Raw genomic sequence first — 17,141 nt, 5'->3', positions numbered from 1 at the left:
TTTGATTGTTTCCAAGACACTAACTTGTAAATTTAATGAAGCAGTTTCTCCCCCAAAACAAAGGGTAGACATGTGCCTCAGAATTTAGGAGCCCTGCATCAGGCTTTCCTCATTAGAAGTTAGGATTCAATGACAAATTGATGCAAAAGATGAGTTGTTAAAAAATAAAATTAGAGCTATAAATATTTGCCTTGCTAAGGTTCCTCAAAAATATGCAAGCTGGAAAGAGGGAAACATCTTTCTACAAACATCTTAAGAAGATCTACTCCAGCTAAGGTTGCTGCACTGAGACATTGGAACCAGCTAGACTAATGGCAGGTGAATTTGTTGGGACTCCCACAAACCTTCTCTGATTTTTTACAACTTTTTTTTTAGTTTTTGTAACCATAAAGTAAATAGGTAGTCCACTGTATTTGATACTCTAAGATGATGTATGTACATATCAGGAATGTAACAGTAAAGTCAAGCACCCAGCAGTTAAGAAATGCTTGTCTGTGCAACTTTAATTCGGACCCTGGTGCATATGAGACAGTGTTTAAGTTACATGACCACATACTATTTTTCCACAGGATCCCTGCCTCACTCAGTGCAGGAATCCAAGACCCTGTGAAATGGGCACTCCCATTTAATATCACTTTGTTTTGGATGCATGTGTGCTTAATATTGGTTACATGAGAACAAAAGGGTGCACTTTTGGGTGCATCTTCCCATTTGAGGGAAAGACATTCAGAGTAAATTAATTACTGTATTCCATTTAGATTTGCCAATGTAGTAAAGATTCTACCAAGTCCAGAAAAAAAATCTCTTGTAAGTAAATATTATGCAGCCAAAGTCAACTCATATTTCAGATTTTATTGCAAATATAGGGCTGAGTATCTTTCCCAGCATCCATAGAAGCACCTCTAGCTTCTAATGGTCTAATAGAACAATTTACCAAAGGTCATGGTGGATTCTCCATCACTGAGAATTTTAAAATCAAGATTGGATGTTTTTCTAAAAGATCTGCTTTAGGAATTATTTTGGGGAAGTTCTCTGTATGGGCTATGTTATACAGGAGGTCAGACTAGATGATCTCAATGATCCCTTCTAGCCTTAAAATCTATGAATTCAAATGTTACCCTGTCCATATGTCCAAAAAATACAAGTTTTTATCTTGCAATTCAAGAATATTTAGGAGTACTGCATAAAATTATATATATGATATGATGGTGGGTTTTGTTTATTTCTGTTCCCCACTAGTGTACTCAACAGCAGGCATATTTTAGGATCAGCTTAATTTTGAAGTTTTATGGGGATTTTATGTTTGTTTTCTCTAAGTTTTCCAAAAAAAGGCTGCATAACCAAAAACATCTTTGTAGGTGGATTTTTTTTAAACATTTTTGTTTATCAGCAATATATTTTTTTAAAAATCCATTCAAGAAATAGCTTAAAATGCCAACAAACAATGGTTTTTTGGTTTTGTTTTTCACCTGAGGTTGAGTGTCCAGAATTTCTCTTGCAACAGAAAATAGGAAATTTTCAAATACATTTTCCTATCTTGGAGTAATGAGGTCCACAGATCTATGACATTGTGTACTCTGAACAGACATGACTGTCATTTAAAAAAAACAATAATGTTGAGCAAGTAGAGAAAGATCTTCATTAATGGTTCAACAGGAGGGCCTGTAATGGCACTGAGAACTAAGGCTCCAAAAGGAACTTCATACATGTTAGGAGAATGTTGAAGCAATGCTTCTCTCCTAAGAAAAATGTTGGACATCTGGATAAGACTAAATTCACTACTTGTCTACTGCACTAAAGATGGTAGACAAAGCAGCAACTTGATCTTTGAGAGTCTGAACTGCCAGGTCTAACCTGAGTCCATTTTGAAGAAATCTGTGACTCAGTGGTACCATTGCACATGGGGACTGGAGAGGGAAGGTGAAACCCTTGTCCTGGTACCAGTGGTTAAAACTTGATCAGGCCCTTGAATATACTTAGATTATTTATTTCTGGGAAGCTAAAATTGTGGATATTAACTCTCTGAATGATCTCTTTGCTTAAGACTCTGTTCAAGAACCAGGCAGCTAGGCTCAGACTGTCTGGATTTTGATGCATGACTGGCTCTTTAGGGCCCTACCAAATTCACAGCAATGAAAAATGCATCACACACGAAATCTGGTCTTCTGTGTGCTTTTACCCTATACTATACAGATTTCATGGGGGAGACTAGTGTTTGTCAAACTGAGGGGCCTGACCCAAAAGGGAGTTGCAGGGGCGGTCACAAGGTTATTTTAGGGGGTCACACTATGGCTACCCTTACTTTGGCACTGCTGCCTTCAGATCTGGGCAGGTGGAGAGTAATGGCTGTTGGCTGGGCACCCAGCTCTGAAGGCAGCACCCCACCAGCAGCAGCGCAGAAGAAAGGGTGGTGGCAATACCAGACCATGCCACCCTTACTGCTGTGCTACTGCCTTCAGAGCTGGGTGGCCAGATAGTGGCGGCTGCTGACTAAGGGCTAGCTTGGCCGGCAACAGAAGTCAGGGTGGCAATACCATACCATGCCATCCTTACTTCTGCACTGCTGCTGGTGGCAACTCTGCCTTCAGAGCTGGGCTACTGGCCAGCAGCTGCTGCTGCTCCTCTCTGGCCACCCTGCTGTTGCTAAACCAAAGGGCAAGGACCTGTATTGGTAATGTTTTGCTGGAAAAAATCAAAGTTTAGGAAGCATCTGGGAGACTGTCGAATGGGTGTATGGAGATTGGCATCGTTCACATCTACTGATGTCCTGCAGTCCCTTTCATCGATGGCAGCTAGTATGGATTTTAAAGTTTCCATCTTGAATTTTGGTTTTTCTTTTCAAGGTATCTGTTCATTTACTTGATGTCAACAAGTGCTTTGGAGCCTTGACTTTTAGTGAGGAGGGAAGGGAGGAGACTAGGAATAATATAAGCAAGGCCTCTTTCTTCTGAAGAGGTGGGACAGGTTCAGTTGCTCCCATGCATAGGAGATCTAGGATGGCTGTCTGCATGCCCCGATTCCTCCTCAGGCAGAAGCTCTTAGGCGGAGCAGGACCACACTTGCAATGCTGTCCGCCCACCTCAGCATTGCTTGTGAAAGCATGTGGGGGCACTTAGGGTGTCAAATGACAATTCTCTCTTATTCTTGTTGGCTTGATGCCCTCAACAGTTTTCATGCTTAAAGGAGGGGGCTGAGCTTATGCCTGCCGGGAGTTGGCTGCCTCTGAAGGGCCTGTATAGAGACAAGGCCACTTTTTCAGGTAAAAATTTTTTTTTCCCAGTTAGAAATAAGTCCTTGACCAGTAGGGACAAAGGCATGTTTATTTTCAGTTGAGTCACCTGGATGAATTTTGATTGGTGCAAACTGAGGAACCTTCTGGCCTTACAGAATGGGATAGAAGAAAGAAGTGACAGGCCAAGAGGTCCATTAGTGCCTGTCAGTTCTTCCATGTCTGGACTGATGTCCCTCTTATTGCTCCATAGTTATCTGCTGTGGGAAGGAGGTGGTAATGAAGCATGGCAACCTGCAACAGAAGCTGAGAGCAATATCCAGGACATTAGGGCCAAGTGACCCACAGTGAGAGCTAGGAATGACAGCCCATTAACACATGGCAACCTGCTGCAGCATCTGAGGACACCAGCCCACTGCTTTCCCAGTCTTTAGGTGTGGCACACTCACAGGGTACATTGAGGATTATCTGCCCTGTTACACTCCAGGAAGGTGAACAGGGCAAACCAAGTGCTGAACATTATCTGTCCTGCCTCTTTTTGCAGATGTATGCAGTTAGAGGGAAACAGATTTGACCTTATGCCTCTTAGAAGAGTCCCCTGAATCAGACTCTTCAGAAGATGAATGGGACTGGGGCTTTATTTGGTGCTTTGTTGGGGTAACTATTGGGGGTCTGAACATCTGTGAAACCTCATTTAATGCCTCATCTTGGTTTCTCCTCCTTCTCAGGAGAAACATTTCAGACAGATGATTCCCTGGAGGGAGGGGGATAGGGACCTTGTGGTTACTCTTTAAAGTAGCACTCTTGCCCTGAGAAAGGGGATTTTATCCTAGAAAGGTTGCAGCTGGGGGCTTCCCAGGGTCCCAAGCTTTGTGTAAAGGAGATCCCTGGATGTGGCCTGGAGCTAGGCTGACACCACCCCAGGGATATCAAGCTGAGCCACTGCAGGGGCCTGTTGTGCAATGGAGGAAGAGGCTGGCCTGCTCTCTTTGCTCTCTCTCTAGATCCCTAGTAGTAGCTCCCTGCCCTTGAAGCAATGCAGGGGGAGGGATTTGGCAGCTGCTCTGTGGTCAACATACATGGCTATGGGCAAGAGCTCCAGAGGCTGGGTAGGAAGCTTCCCTGGCCCTTTGATACTGTGCTTCAACCTACCCTCCCCCTACACTGGGAAGGTGGGGGGAGGGAAAGGAGGGATCAATCTCTTCCTGGTACCAGGAGTGTTGCTGTCATCTGTGCCAGGCACAGGGGATTTTTCTTACAACAGACCTGACGATCAAAGCAAATTTTAAAGAAAAAGGGAGAAAATGGCTTAAAGTGGGTTGGGGGCGAAACGGTCTGTCTGCCTGCCTGTAGCTGGAGAAACAGATGAAATTTGGCAGTTTCTCAGAGATGGAGCCACAGTTTCCCTGCCCCCAAGTGACAAGTCTGGCCTGCCTCCAAGGCTGCATGGAGCACAATACCCAATGTCATGGATCTGTGGACCTCATTACAAATAAGAAATGCAAGTTGATAATGCTATAGCAAAAGTATTGAACACAGAACACTTGCCACAACTAAACAATTTTGTCAGGGTTGTAAATATTTAGAATTATGCACACGGACTGCAATGTGAGACAAAGGAACAACTACTTCATTGACGTGAATGATGTAAAAAGGAATTTGGGTGTATACAATACAGACAGTGAAAGATTATTGAAAAGGAAATGAAGTTTCAGGACTATGTGAATTATAAGAAATACTTAAGATTGCTTCTGTGTAATAGTGCAAACTGTACCCATGAACTGCAGTAGAAAGTTTGTCCAAGGCCCCCGTGAAAATACTGAAGGAATAAACTGAATATAGTAGTTGTACTATGACATTTTACTTCATTTAAGCACAGCAAATTTCACCAGTCCTATGATTTATACAGTACACAAAATATGTACATAAAAGAAAACCAAACCCATCAAAAAGTGAACATATATTATATCTATGAAATGTGCAAACTTTTTTAATGCAAGTTAAACAAAGCATATGCAGGGATAGAATTTTACAGTAATAATGGAATGTACTGTATTCTAAATACCTCAATGATCTTTCATATCTACAGTGCAAACTTACAAGGCACAAACTCAATGCTGACACTATAGTGTTGTAAGTTACATTCAGGCACATCTTAGAATCCAGACTCCTTTAGAAAAAGTCACTGAAAGTAACGTGATACTACTAGTGTATTTTGTTTAGAGAGGTATTGTCAAAATCTTTAAGCATTAAACTGATACGTGCTATGCACTGTATTAAAGGAGGTACTTAGGACAATTTAGCCCATCATCTCAAAGTTGTAGCCTTTTACTACTTCCTCCCTACATTTCCCAAGTTCTGAAAATATGATTATACGTTAGTTCCAGAAGTACCTCCCTTACAACATTCAAAGACTGGTTGTATCTTGCAGGCCTTCAATTATGTAATCTTATGCAAGTACTCTAAAACATTCTGTATGTTTGGTCAAAACTCCCGCTGAAAGTAAATCTGGATTTAAAAAAAAAAAAAAAAAAAAATCAGTGAAGAACTTTCTTCCAAGATTCTTAAATTTAGTGAGTCTTTGCTAGATTGCACAGTGACAGATGTCTATCAGCTAGTAGAATTAAAAAACAAAAGTTTGCTGTTTTTTAAGGCAATAATTAAACACAGCATACCAGAAAAAGAGCCAAGGACCAGTTCAATATCTGTATTTATCATAAGTACTGGCCATTACATAAGTTCAAAATATTTGCCCCCATCACAGTGTTCTTTGCTTACCTATTCTACAGTACATGTACATCTGCAATATCTGATTTATTAGCAAATTTTGATGTACTTATTGAACTGAAAATAAAGCAATTAATGTGCAGGCTAATTGACTGACATTCAGAACACTTGACAGTTACACACGTCCTCTCCCACACCAAAAAAGGTCATTCATTGTTGGGCCCAATGGGACTTCATCAATAATTTATAGCCAGGCCTACCAGATATTACCTAAAATTTAACGTTTAGTAAAACTTAACTAATCTTTTAAGAGATTTCTAATATTTAAATACAATTTACCACATCACTTTTGCTTTTCCATATGATCCTAAAATTATACTCTTAGTATTACCTCTCAGTAGACATTTAATAGACATTTGAGGAAAACAATACAATACAAAAGCTCAAAGGGTCTTTGCAAAGATATCTTCTATTCCATGTGCAAAGTAAGAAGGAAGTGATTTTTTTCACTGGCAATTATTTGAAATGCCATCAATAAGGAGGCAAAAATACCTATGAAAGAGAAAATATAAGGTTGAGTGTTCCACAACTGTCTTTGGTTTAGCCTTCCTGACCAAAGTCTTCTGTAAACTTCTTTAATTTTTCCAGATCCTGTTCATTTACTGTTGGTTTTGTGCTAGCTAGTGACCTTAGCATATCACCCTGTCAGAGAAAGAAAATAGTACAGATGAATATATTAAGAACTACAGAAGTAGTTTCATAAACACAACATTAGCAACAATATCACATCCAATAATCGTGCTGCTAATATGCACACTGGAAAAAAATCTTCAACTGGGACAGCCATGAAACGTGGAATTAACAAGTCATACAAAAGTATAAATGACCCAAAAACATTTACATGCATACTTTCCATAATACAAAATATGTGGTCCATGAATAAATACAGAGGTATATCAGTGACATTTCTAACAGTGAAACCTTGGCCAGTAAAACTTTTAGGTTTAACCTGCTCCGGTAACCAGCACACAATTTGTTTCGTCATTGCTTAGTGAAAGGGAACAACAACTTCATACGGTGGGTCTGTCGACTGTTGCTCACTATCATAAGTTTAACTACAATAACTTATATAAGGGAGGAAAAATCAGGTGTTCAAGTACATGCCATGGTACAATACAATAGATGCTGCGTTGGTATATGAAACAAATATTTTATAACTGATATCTAGCAAAGTTTAGCTATTCATGACTGATAGGCAAACCCTCTCCAATTACCAAAAACAGTTTTTACAAGTCTCAAAAGGCTAATATAGGTGTCATTTCAATTCAGCCAACCACCACTATGACACACCAGCTTTTCGTAGGCTAAAACTGGGGAAAAAGTTTATCTATGAAGCCAGAATCCTGGAGATAAAAAGGCACTTACTAATATTCAGTACAGAAAATTGTAGTTTCAATCCTAGGTAGTACTGATTGGAGTTGGTACATTACAAACCATATTATTTAAAAAACACTGCCAAACACATGAAACGTGAACAGGACTATTTTGCAGACAATGATCACAAAATTAACTGACTACTCTTTAAAAGGCATTAATGCCTGATCTGATTAAGAACAAGAGCTGATTTCTAACACTGAAAGACACAAACATAGGATTGCTGCCAGTGAAGAACTTGGGTTCCTTAAATACGTTCAACAATACCATCTGTAACAATCTGGGTCCAGACACCCCAAGGGGAGAACAAAAGGTTTGAACCCCCAAAATAAGCAGTTAAATCAACTGATTGCATAGAAATGTTACTGTACTATAAAAGTATATCGAGTAAGGTCTTTTATGAAATCTTGTAGTGTGCTACACTCAATCATTATGAGATACATAAACACATTCATGTATTTGTATATATAGAAAACTGTGCGGCAGCTTCAGCCATACTTTACAGTAGGGTGGTGAGCACTCCGGCATGGAGGGGCACCTCCCAAAACAGTTGTTCAGGCTTCAAGTAACTAGGCCTTCAAGTACCAGGAAAGGACAATGGTGGGCCATTACAGTTAATGGAAAGTCTCTGAAGTAACTCGAAGTTGAAAAGAGCACAGTGGCTCCCCAACATCAAATCAGGAGGAAATTTCACAACTGTGATTAACCTTGAATCATCATGGACTGAGAGAACAAAAACACAAAGAAAAGGAAAACCCTTTTAAAGGCAGGCTTGGAACTGAGCTGAGGGTTTTTTTTAATTCAGAAGCTGGGGGACAGTCAAGGCACGAGGTGGTCTGTGAATGCTGGATCGCTCCTATAGCTGGAAAACTGCATTAAGGCAAAAGTAACTTGTATTAGAAAAAGGAATTTATCTGATATAGAAGCGTAAAGCCTGAGGTTGTCTTCAGGTTTATTTTCTGTGAGAGTCAGATGTTTGCTTTCCCTTACTATTTTGTCTTTGATCTGTGGATTTTCTATTCAATAAAACTTTTTGTTCATTTTTGTGCCAGACAGGTCTCTGTTGGGCAAACTGTGTGGTGTGTGTAGGCCATGGTGAACTGAGTTCTGGGGGGCTGGTGTCACACCTTTGGGGGCAACGAACCACAGGGGAAAAGTCCAAGTACCTGGGAGGACATATGTGGGGAGACACAGGACTAGAAGGGTTGTTGGTATCACCTTGCAAAAGAGCAAGTAGGCTAGGGAGAGCCAGGGTGACACCTTAGGCTTACGCGCTGGCTACTGATGTCAGGGATCTGAAGCATAGCTGCACAGTACACAGGCCCCCAAGTACCAGGGCAGGTGGAAACAGAATCCTTTACCAGTCTGGGTAGTCTCCAAAGTGTCACACCAGCTCTACATAGTGCCCAAAAGAAATCCTGTTAGACCATCAGATCGAGATGCAGGGCTAGACTTGCAAAATTGGGTGTGCACACACATCTGTGTATGACTAACTTATGCAAATACCCATTGAAGGTGCACAGATACAATACGGATAGTTTAATTTTTAGTTTTTGTTTGTTTTTGAGAAAGGAGGAGATGGAGAAGCACTGAAAACTAAGTAAAGAGCTAGTTGCTAAAAAAAAAGTTAACTCCAACTATAGAGGCTTTTAACACTAAAGAATTGTATTAGAATGGATGGCAAAATTAGACTGGTCAGGTTCACATAGAAGTTCTGATGCAGACAGTAAAATGCAAGAAGTCAGACATCCATGGTGAAAAATAGTTTGTTTTAAAATGTTCTATACCAGGGATCGGCAACCTTTGGCACGCGGCCCATCAGGGAAATCCACTGGTGGGCCGAGACAGTTTGTTTACCTGCAGCGTCCGCAAGTTTGGCCGATTACAGCTCCCACTGGCCGCGGTTTGCCGTTCCAGGCTAATGGGGGCTGCGGGAAGCAGCGGCCAGCACATCCCTTGGCCCACGCTGCTTCCCGCAGCCCCCATTGGCCTGGAACGGCAAACCGCGGCCAGTGGGAGCTGTAATCGGCCGAACTTGCGGACGCTGCAGGTAAACAAACTGTCTCGGCCCGCCAGCGGATTTCCCTGACGGGCCGTGTGCCAAAGGTTGCTGATCTCTGTTCTATACTAAGAGAACAGGGTCAAATACACACACCCAGAGCCGTATAAAGTTCTCTGTAAGTGCAGCAAATAGACTCCTGCTACGACTGGCTACTGCTTTCAGAACTCCCTAGTCATGCCAGAGATGCCATGTCAAAGGTGTCTGTGTCATTCCACTGACAGCTTATAATGCATGATTGCTTTATATTTTTTTCTATTTTTGAGACAAATAGGTAATCATAAGAACCTGAGGTGGCTTTCTGCCCAGTAGACAACAAGTACCTTGGGCTAAATCCTATTTAGTCTGAGATAAACCTACTACTAATTAAAAGTTCCCCAGTGCAGACTACTTTTACTCTGAGTAAAAGTTGTAGCTAAGATACCCCAGCTAGTACTTTTAAATTTCATGAGCACTGATGATCTGATAAACTCTTTCAGTTACTACTTGAATAGGTACAACATGTATGGCGGCGGCTCAAATCTCTCCTCAACGCTCCCTCCAGCCAAATATACTTATATCCACTATTTTGTATAGATCTGGTCTTGCAATTCTTAGAAAAAAAATGGCACCAATAAGTGTCATGTAACAGATTTCGCTATATTGATTGAACTGAAATTGAGTGAGCTGAAGACTATGATCTGTTTTATAAAAACAGGAGAGAATTGTTGTTTCTCTACACATGGTAAATATATTCTATGCTCCAGACTAAAAATAAATTTTAAAGAGACGAGTAAAGGAATGGGGGGGGTCCTCACACACCTTTGTGCGAAATCCACTGCAACTACCATTATATACATATACAATTTTGTGACAAGTGATTATATTTGATAATGGGAGTTTTCAGCATCATTTTTGATCTGTAAAAATCAGCCTACAGTATAACAATTGACTATATTCTCTCAATAAAGCAATACAATCCCGAGATTCAGGGATGACAGTGATGGAAAAATCAGTGACAACAGAGGGGAAGAACCTGAGGGGTGTTTGGGTGGTAGGGACCACTGAAAAGCAGGGATGAACAGTGGAGGATCCACCTGGTATACCAGTCAATTAACAGCTGACCACAAAGAGGTTCTAGCTGCATGTCAGCAGATGGGCAGGATGAATACATGGAAGCTGTAAGTCAGCGTGGGGAGAGTTGGCTCTGTATAACAAAAAGAGCTCAGCACTGTTGAACAAACCGTGCCAGACTCATGACTAAAATGGCATGCTGGGATTAACTGAGTGCTGATGGGTGTGCTCAGCCCTTCTGAAACCAGGCCACTAGTTTAGGTGCCTAGCTTCAAGCACTCATGTGTGGAAAACTTTGCTTTAAGATTATCATAAAGTTCTATGAAGCATGAAGGAACACATTTCGTAATAAAAACAAAATTCTGACCATGGAAACAACAGGCTCCAACAGCTTATCCCCTGGGACATCCATCCAGGTCATTTCAATGGCATTAGGATCACCTGGTGAGCACGGAGTAAGCATATCTTCTACCAAAATATTTGGATTAGTCAGTGATGGTGCTCTGACCTGGAAATAAAATTAAAAAAAAAATCATATGAGTGAAGCGTTCTAGAAAAACTTATAGACCACAGACAGAAGCTAAAAAAACCCCAAGTGCCAGTCAATACATTATTTGCTACAGAAAGTAATCGACGTTGAGAGAACTTTTCACTATTTACCGTGCAAGGAGTGGGAGAGGGGGGAGTTATTTTATTCGCACCTTCCAAAAGGTTCACTATTGGTAAATCACCCGTTAGTAAATATTAACACTTTTTGAAAACATAAAACCTAACTATATTTGAAGCATATGAGGTTCTTGACAATTGAAATAAATTTTGGCCTTATTTGAAAAGAGTGCCCTCTTTTTAGTCTGACTTCCCTCCCACTAGTAGGCTCCACTTTCTTGCTGAAGTCCTGTGAAACAGAAGCCAGATCTTTTTTGACCATGAGGGTGGTGGCAGCAACAGCTGAACATAAAGGTCACTTCAGGGAAATCTTATCTTACCCCGCTTCTTTTGGGGTTGGGTAAGGTCTAAGTTCTTGTAGATGACTCTCAGTGCCAAAAGTTGCTTGAAGCAACTATACAAATCTATAAACTGGATTAGGGAAATGCTGAGAGCGCCAAGGGTTACAGCTGACACCCTTCCCACTTTCTGGTAATAGTAGGGGCAGATCACCCAGCACTATCAGCCTTCCCATAACATCTGGACAGTCATCCTAGAGTGCATAGCAGATGGGAGGGCTGGAGCAGAGGGTTGGTGTGCAGGGTGGAGAGGGCTCTGGGATGAGGATTTGAGGTGCAGGCTGCCCTGGGGCTACAGCAGGGGGAGGGAGAGAGAGAGGATTCCCCCCAGCTGTCACTCCACAGCAGCACCTGGACTGGGTGGAGGGGTGCCTCTTCCCCCCACTGCAGCTACAGTGGGGCTCGGCTGGGGGAAGTGCTCCTCTCCCCAGCAGATCCAGGGGGGCTGGGCTGGACTAGGCTGGGAGAGGGGCACCTCTCCCCAGCCATGGCAGCTCTGCAGGCCTGGACTGGGCCGGGGAGGGGCGCCTCTCCCCAACCGCGGCAGTTCCGGTGGGCCTGGGGAGAGGCTCCTCTCCCTGGCACCTTTGTAGGGGCCGGGTGACCTGCATGGCCCTAAATAGCCTGCTGCGCAGCCGTGCAGCTTACAGGGAACCTAGCTATGAATTACTCACAGTTAACTCACGCAATTAACTCAAAAAAATTAATTGCGATTAATTGCAGTTTTAATTGCACTGTTAAATAGAATACCAATTTACATCTATTAACTATTTTGGATGTTTTCCTACATTTTCAAATATATTGATTTCAATTACAAACACAGAATACAAAATGTACGCTGCTCACTTTATACTATTTTTGATTACAAATATGTGCACTGTAAAAATGATAAACAGTATTTTTCAATTTACCTCATACAAGTACTATAGTGCAATCTCTATCGTGAAAATGCAACTTATAAATGTAGATTTTTTGTTGTTACGTAACTGCACGCAAAACCAATGTAAAACTTGGGAGCCTACAAGTCCACTCAGTCCTACTTCTCCTTCAGCCAATCGTGAAGACAAAAAGTTTGTTTACATTTATGGGAGATAATGCTGCCCACTTCTTATTTCCAATGTCACCAGAAAGTGAGAACAGGCATTCGTATGGCACTTTTGTGCCGGCACTGCAAGGTATTTATGTTCCAGACATGCAAAACATTTGTATGCTTCGACCACAATTCCAGAGGACATGCTTCCATGCTGACGCTCGTTTAAAAAAAAAATAACGTTAATTAAGTTTGTGACTGAACTCCTTGGGGGGGAATTGTATGTCTCCGGCTCTATTTTACCTACATTCGGCCATGTATTTCTTGTTCTAGGAGTCTTGGATGATGACTCAGCACATGTTCATTTTAACAATGCTTTTTCTGCAGATTTGACAAAATGCAAAGAAGCTACTAATGTGAGATTTAGATAGCTACAGCACTCAACCCAAGGTTTAAGACGCTGAAGTGCCTTCCAAAATCTGAGAGGGACAAGCTGTGGAGCATGCTTTCAGAAGTCTTAAGAGCAACGCTCTGCTACGGAAACTACAGAACCCAAACCCCCAAAAGAAGAAAATCAACCTTCTGCTGGTGGCATCTGACTCAGATAATGAAAATGAACATTTGTTGGTCTGCACTACTTTGGATTGTTATCGAGCAGTACCTGTCATCAGCATAGATGCATGTCCTCTGGAATGGTGGTTGAAGCATGAAAGGACATATGAATCTTTAGTGCATCTGACATGTAGGTATTTTGCAACGCCGGCTACAATGGCTCTCACTTTCAAGTGACATGAACAAGAAGCAGGCAGCATTATCTCCTTGTTTGTCTGAGCAATTGGCTGAACAAGACATAGGACTGAGTGGACTTGTAGGCGCTAAAGTTTTACATTGTTTTATTTTTGAATGCAGTTTTTTTGTACATAATTGTACCTTTTAAAATTCAATTATCATGATAAAGAGATTGCACTACAGTACTTGTATTAGGTGGACAGAAAAATACTATTTCTTTTGCTTTTTACAGTGCAAATATTTGTAACAAAAAATAAATATTAAGTGAGCAATGTATTTGTAACACTTTGAATTGTGTTATAACTGAAACCAATATTTGAAAATGTAGAAAACATCCAAAAATATTTAAATGGTATTCTATTATTGTTTAACAGTGTGATTAATCACTTATTAATCCAGATTAATTTTTTTAATCACTTGACAGCCCTAGTTTATATATTTCCACAGTCATATATCCAAAATATATATGACCAGAGTTAACTTACTAGGTGCCTCACATTTTTAAATAATGTAACTAGTGCCGACAATGCTATTTTACATTGTCATTTGTTGTATTATACATCCTCAATAATTCAGAATACATGCAAACTGCTTTTAAAGTACAGGGATTTGGGGGGAATGTAACTAATGAGTCTTATACTTTTGACATATTGAATATTTTGTCTGCCTATACGTCTAAATAGGCTGTACATTCTTCAGAGCTAGGAATGGCTTACTCTGTACTGGTACAGCACTTAGAACCTATAAGCCTTGATCAGAATCACAGTGAGCTAATATAATACAAATAATTGATAAGGCTAAGCTTTTGACACCCATGATTAAGGTAACTGTATCCCAGAAGGCACAACAGAGCAGATAGGCTAAGCTTTTCCTGAAGCAGCACTCCAGCACACTGGTAAAACATTTGGATAGGGAAGGCTATGGAGAACACTGGGATAAAGCAGGGTAGATCGATAATTTAAATCACCAATTTTAATTATGATTTAAATCAGCAAGCAGGAAACCTTGATTTAAATAATGTTGTTTTGCATTTGTACTTTTTATTCTCCTAAGGAGAAGTTGATCCTCATTAGCTAGTGACCATTAAAACATGTTGATTTACAACTAAATAGAGTATTTACACTACATTTTCTTTTTTTGCTAATCAGGATATACTATACATGGTTACTGAAGGAACTATATAGCTTTACTTACATTTAATTCAGAGTCTTAATTTTGTACCTTTTTATTATGTTAGAAAATGGTGACTAATGCATTTCTCATTTATTAGATTTTTATTGTGTCAAGCTATATTTAGAAAGAAGTTGGATTTCAATTAAAAATGAACTCCATATTTAAATTTTTTTACTAGTTAAATAAAACTTCCTTAATTGTGCTGGATACATGGGAAAAACAATTATTAAAACTTGTTTTGCATTTGAAACTAACAAATTCTGATTCCAGGTGCTCAACCAGTAACTTTCACCAGTTTTACTTTAAGACTCCAGCACCTCCCGATTAATTATATAAAAAAAATTAAATAGATTAGAGTGACAGTTTAGTCCTTAACATAGGTCATCATAATTTCATATTTAAAATAGTTTTATTTTAAAAAGGTAAATGTACTTATGTAATTTATTTTTAAAATATCAGTGTTTATCCACCATCAGAATAAGGCATTTCCAGTTAAATCTGGAGTACAGCAGTCAGGGTGTATCACATGGAAAAAAAGCTGTTGATCCCTCAGGTTAGCAGTCTATTCATGGTGATGGAATCTAAATATGTTCTCTTGCTCATTATCAGCCTTTGGTACTATTGACCACTTAGCTGCTACCATTCCTGAAAGAACTAAATGTGGTTCTATTCAGGGTTTAAGGCTACTATAATTGTCACTGTTAGGCATGAACAAATACGAGGTCACAGATGAAGTGTGGTCTTTATTAGAGAAGGAATGGGAGTGGAGACCAGAGGTCTATTCCCATCTCTGCCTTACACTTCTTTTGTGACCCAGGGAAAATAATTTGGGGCCTGTTTACAATCCACAATCCTCTGTTACCTAGTTACAGCACAATTAAAATGTTTAGTGTGGCCTGGACCTAATATGTTGCAATGGGTCACATAAATGACTCTAAAATCATGTCTGAGGCCAATGCATCTTACAAATTTCAGCTGTGTTCTAATTAGGTGAAGGACAACTATATCTTTCAATACAATTTTTGTAGTGTACATGGAGCCTTAACAACAGTGCTTCAATTTCTTCATCTATAAAAATAGGAATATCTCCCGCCTTGCCATAGGTGTTGTGAGGCTGAATGTGTTACTTTGAAGGTGATATAGGATGAGAACCCTAGCTTCAACCAGAAATAATTGTAGCAGTTCAGTTTAATTTAGGCTTTACTAAAAAAACTCACAGTGTGTGAATTAATTTCCATCTAACAAAAGTTTTTCTAATTTGAACAGAAGACACTACCCTCTAGGCTGACCATATTTCCCTATGCTCAATATGGAACACCTGGTAAAATTTCTCATATTCAACCGAGTTCAACGGCAATCAATCAGAACTATGCAGTACAAACTAACATCAAGTTAACAGAGCCCTTGTTAAAAAGGAAATACTGCATATCTGGATTCTTTTTATTTATCTTTTTATCTTTAAGGATTATGGGTTCACATGGGGAGAGGTGACACACACACACACATTCCAGTACATCTCTCTCACATGGGTGCGAGAGACCGAACCGACACTCCCTGCCCAGCGCTCTCCACCCTCCATGCCTAGCTGGGCCCCCAGGACAGACCTGCCTCTCCTGGTACCTGGTGCTGTGTTTTCCTGAGGCAACATGTGGGGGGGACACGCAGAGTCACATGCCCCCCTCACGAAATTTCTGCCAGGATTCACCCCAGCATGTGGCCAGCAACAGCTTTTTGCACTGCGTAGGAGAGAAGGGACGGGAGCTGCTTCCAGCCACAGGGGAGGAGGATGCGGGGAAGGGATGACCTGGTCCGTATCCTTGCAGAGCTCATTCTTCTATCCCCCTCTCCTGTGGCTGGAAGCAGCTTTTCCCTTCCTGCCCGCACAGTGTCGAAAGGCAGCTAACACTTTTAGGCTGCTGCAGGCAACTGACATAACCCAGCTGCCTCCTGTCCACCGGCTATAGTGCAGGCAGGAAGGGGTTAAGCCCTAAGGATGCATTGTGCACCAGGGCCCAGGGAACCTGACTGCAGGGCCTTCAGCTAACCTAGCCAGAGAGAGGTGGCTCAACAGGGGAGGGTGCCTAGGGGACGTAGCAGCTCCGCACTCCTTGGGGGCAGAACCCAGGGCACGGGATGAGACGAGAGGGGGAAGAGAAAGGAGAAGGAGACAAAGTATGGGACAATTGGCCCATTTTTAAGAAAAAAGTTGGGACACCTGCAGGAGGGCTTAAATATGGGACTGTCCCTTTAAAAACGGGACGTCTGGAGATGTCTGCCTCTCAAGAGCGGCAGAACTGCTACCACATACAAGTTAAATGAAACCCCATTCCTTCACCATCTTGAGAACAGATATGTTTTCTGAGAGAAACAGGAAAACTATGCTTTCAAAAACGAACACATGTTAAATGAGATTTTACTTTTGCTAAAGGAAGAGAACGTGCACCTGTGCAGAGAAGCTTATATAAGTTTCTGGTAGATTTAATTTAACAGCTACAAAACAAAATTTGTATCGGAAATATAAATAATTTAAGTATAGTTCTACCCTGAAAAGGGATTTTATAGAAAGAACAGCACTACCTTACTCAATAGATCTGCTTCTAGTGTATATGCAGAAGGATAGTTCTGACTATATTGACAAAAAAG

At 40.8% G+C, this 17,141-nt stretch overlaps 1 protein-coding gene across 1 annotated transcript in view; it reads right to left on the bottom strand.

Annotated features, from left to right (window-relative positions):
* Positions 1-5,074: 5,074 nt before the first annotated feature.
* The window catches only part of VPS4B (vacuolar protein sorting 4 homolog B), a 33,697-nt gene continuing 21,630 nt past the window's right edge, over positions 5,075-17,141 (bottom strand). Inside the window, exons 10-11 of the mRNA XM_077810736.1 lie at positions 10,870-11,010; positions 5,075-6,658 (exon numbers count right to left, since the gene is read on the bottom strand). Coding sequence (XP_077666862.1) covers positions 6,557-6,658; positions 10,870-11,010 — 243 coding nt within the window. The 3' untranslated portion in view covers positions 5,075-6,556. The remainder of the gene's footprint in view (positions 6,659-10,869; positions 11,011-17,141) is intronic.

The sequence above is a fragment of the Eretmochelys imbricata genome, chromosome 2 (assembly GCF_965152235.1).
Source record: "Eretmochelys imbricata isolate rEreImb1 chromosome 2, rEreImb1.hap1, whole genome shotgun sequence".
NCBI classification, from domain to species: Eukaryota; Metazoa; Chordata; order Testudines; family Cheloniidae; genus Eretmochelys; species Eretmochelys imbricata.
This window is presented reverse-complemented; position numbering and strand designations above follow the sequence as displayed.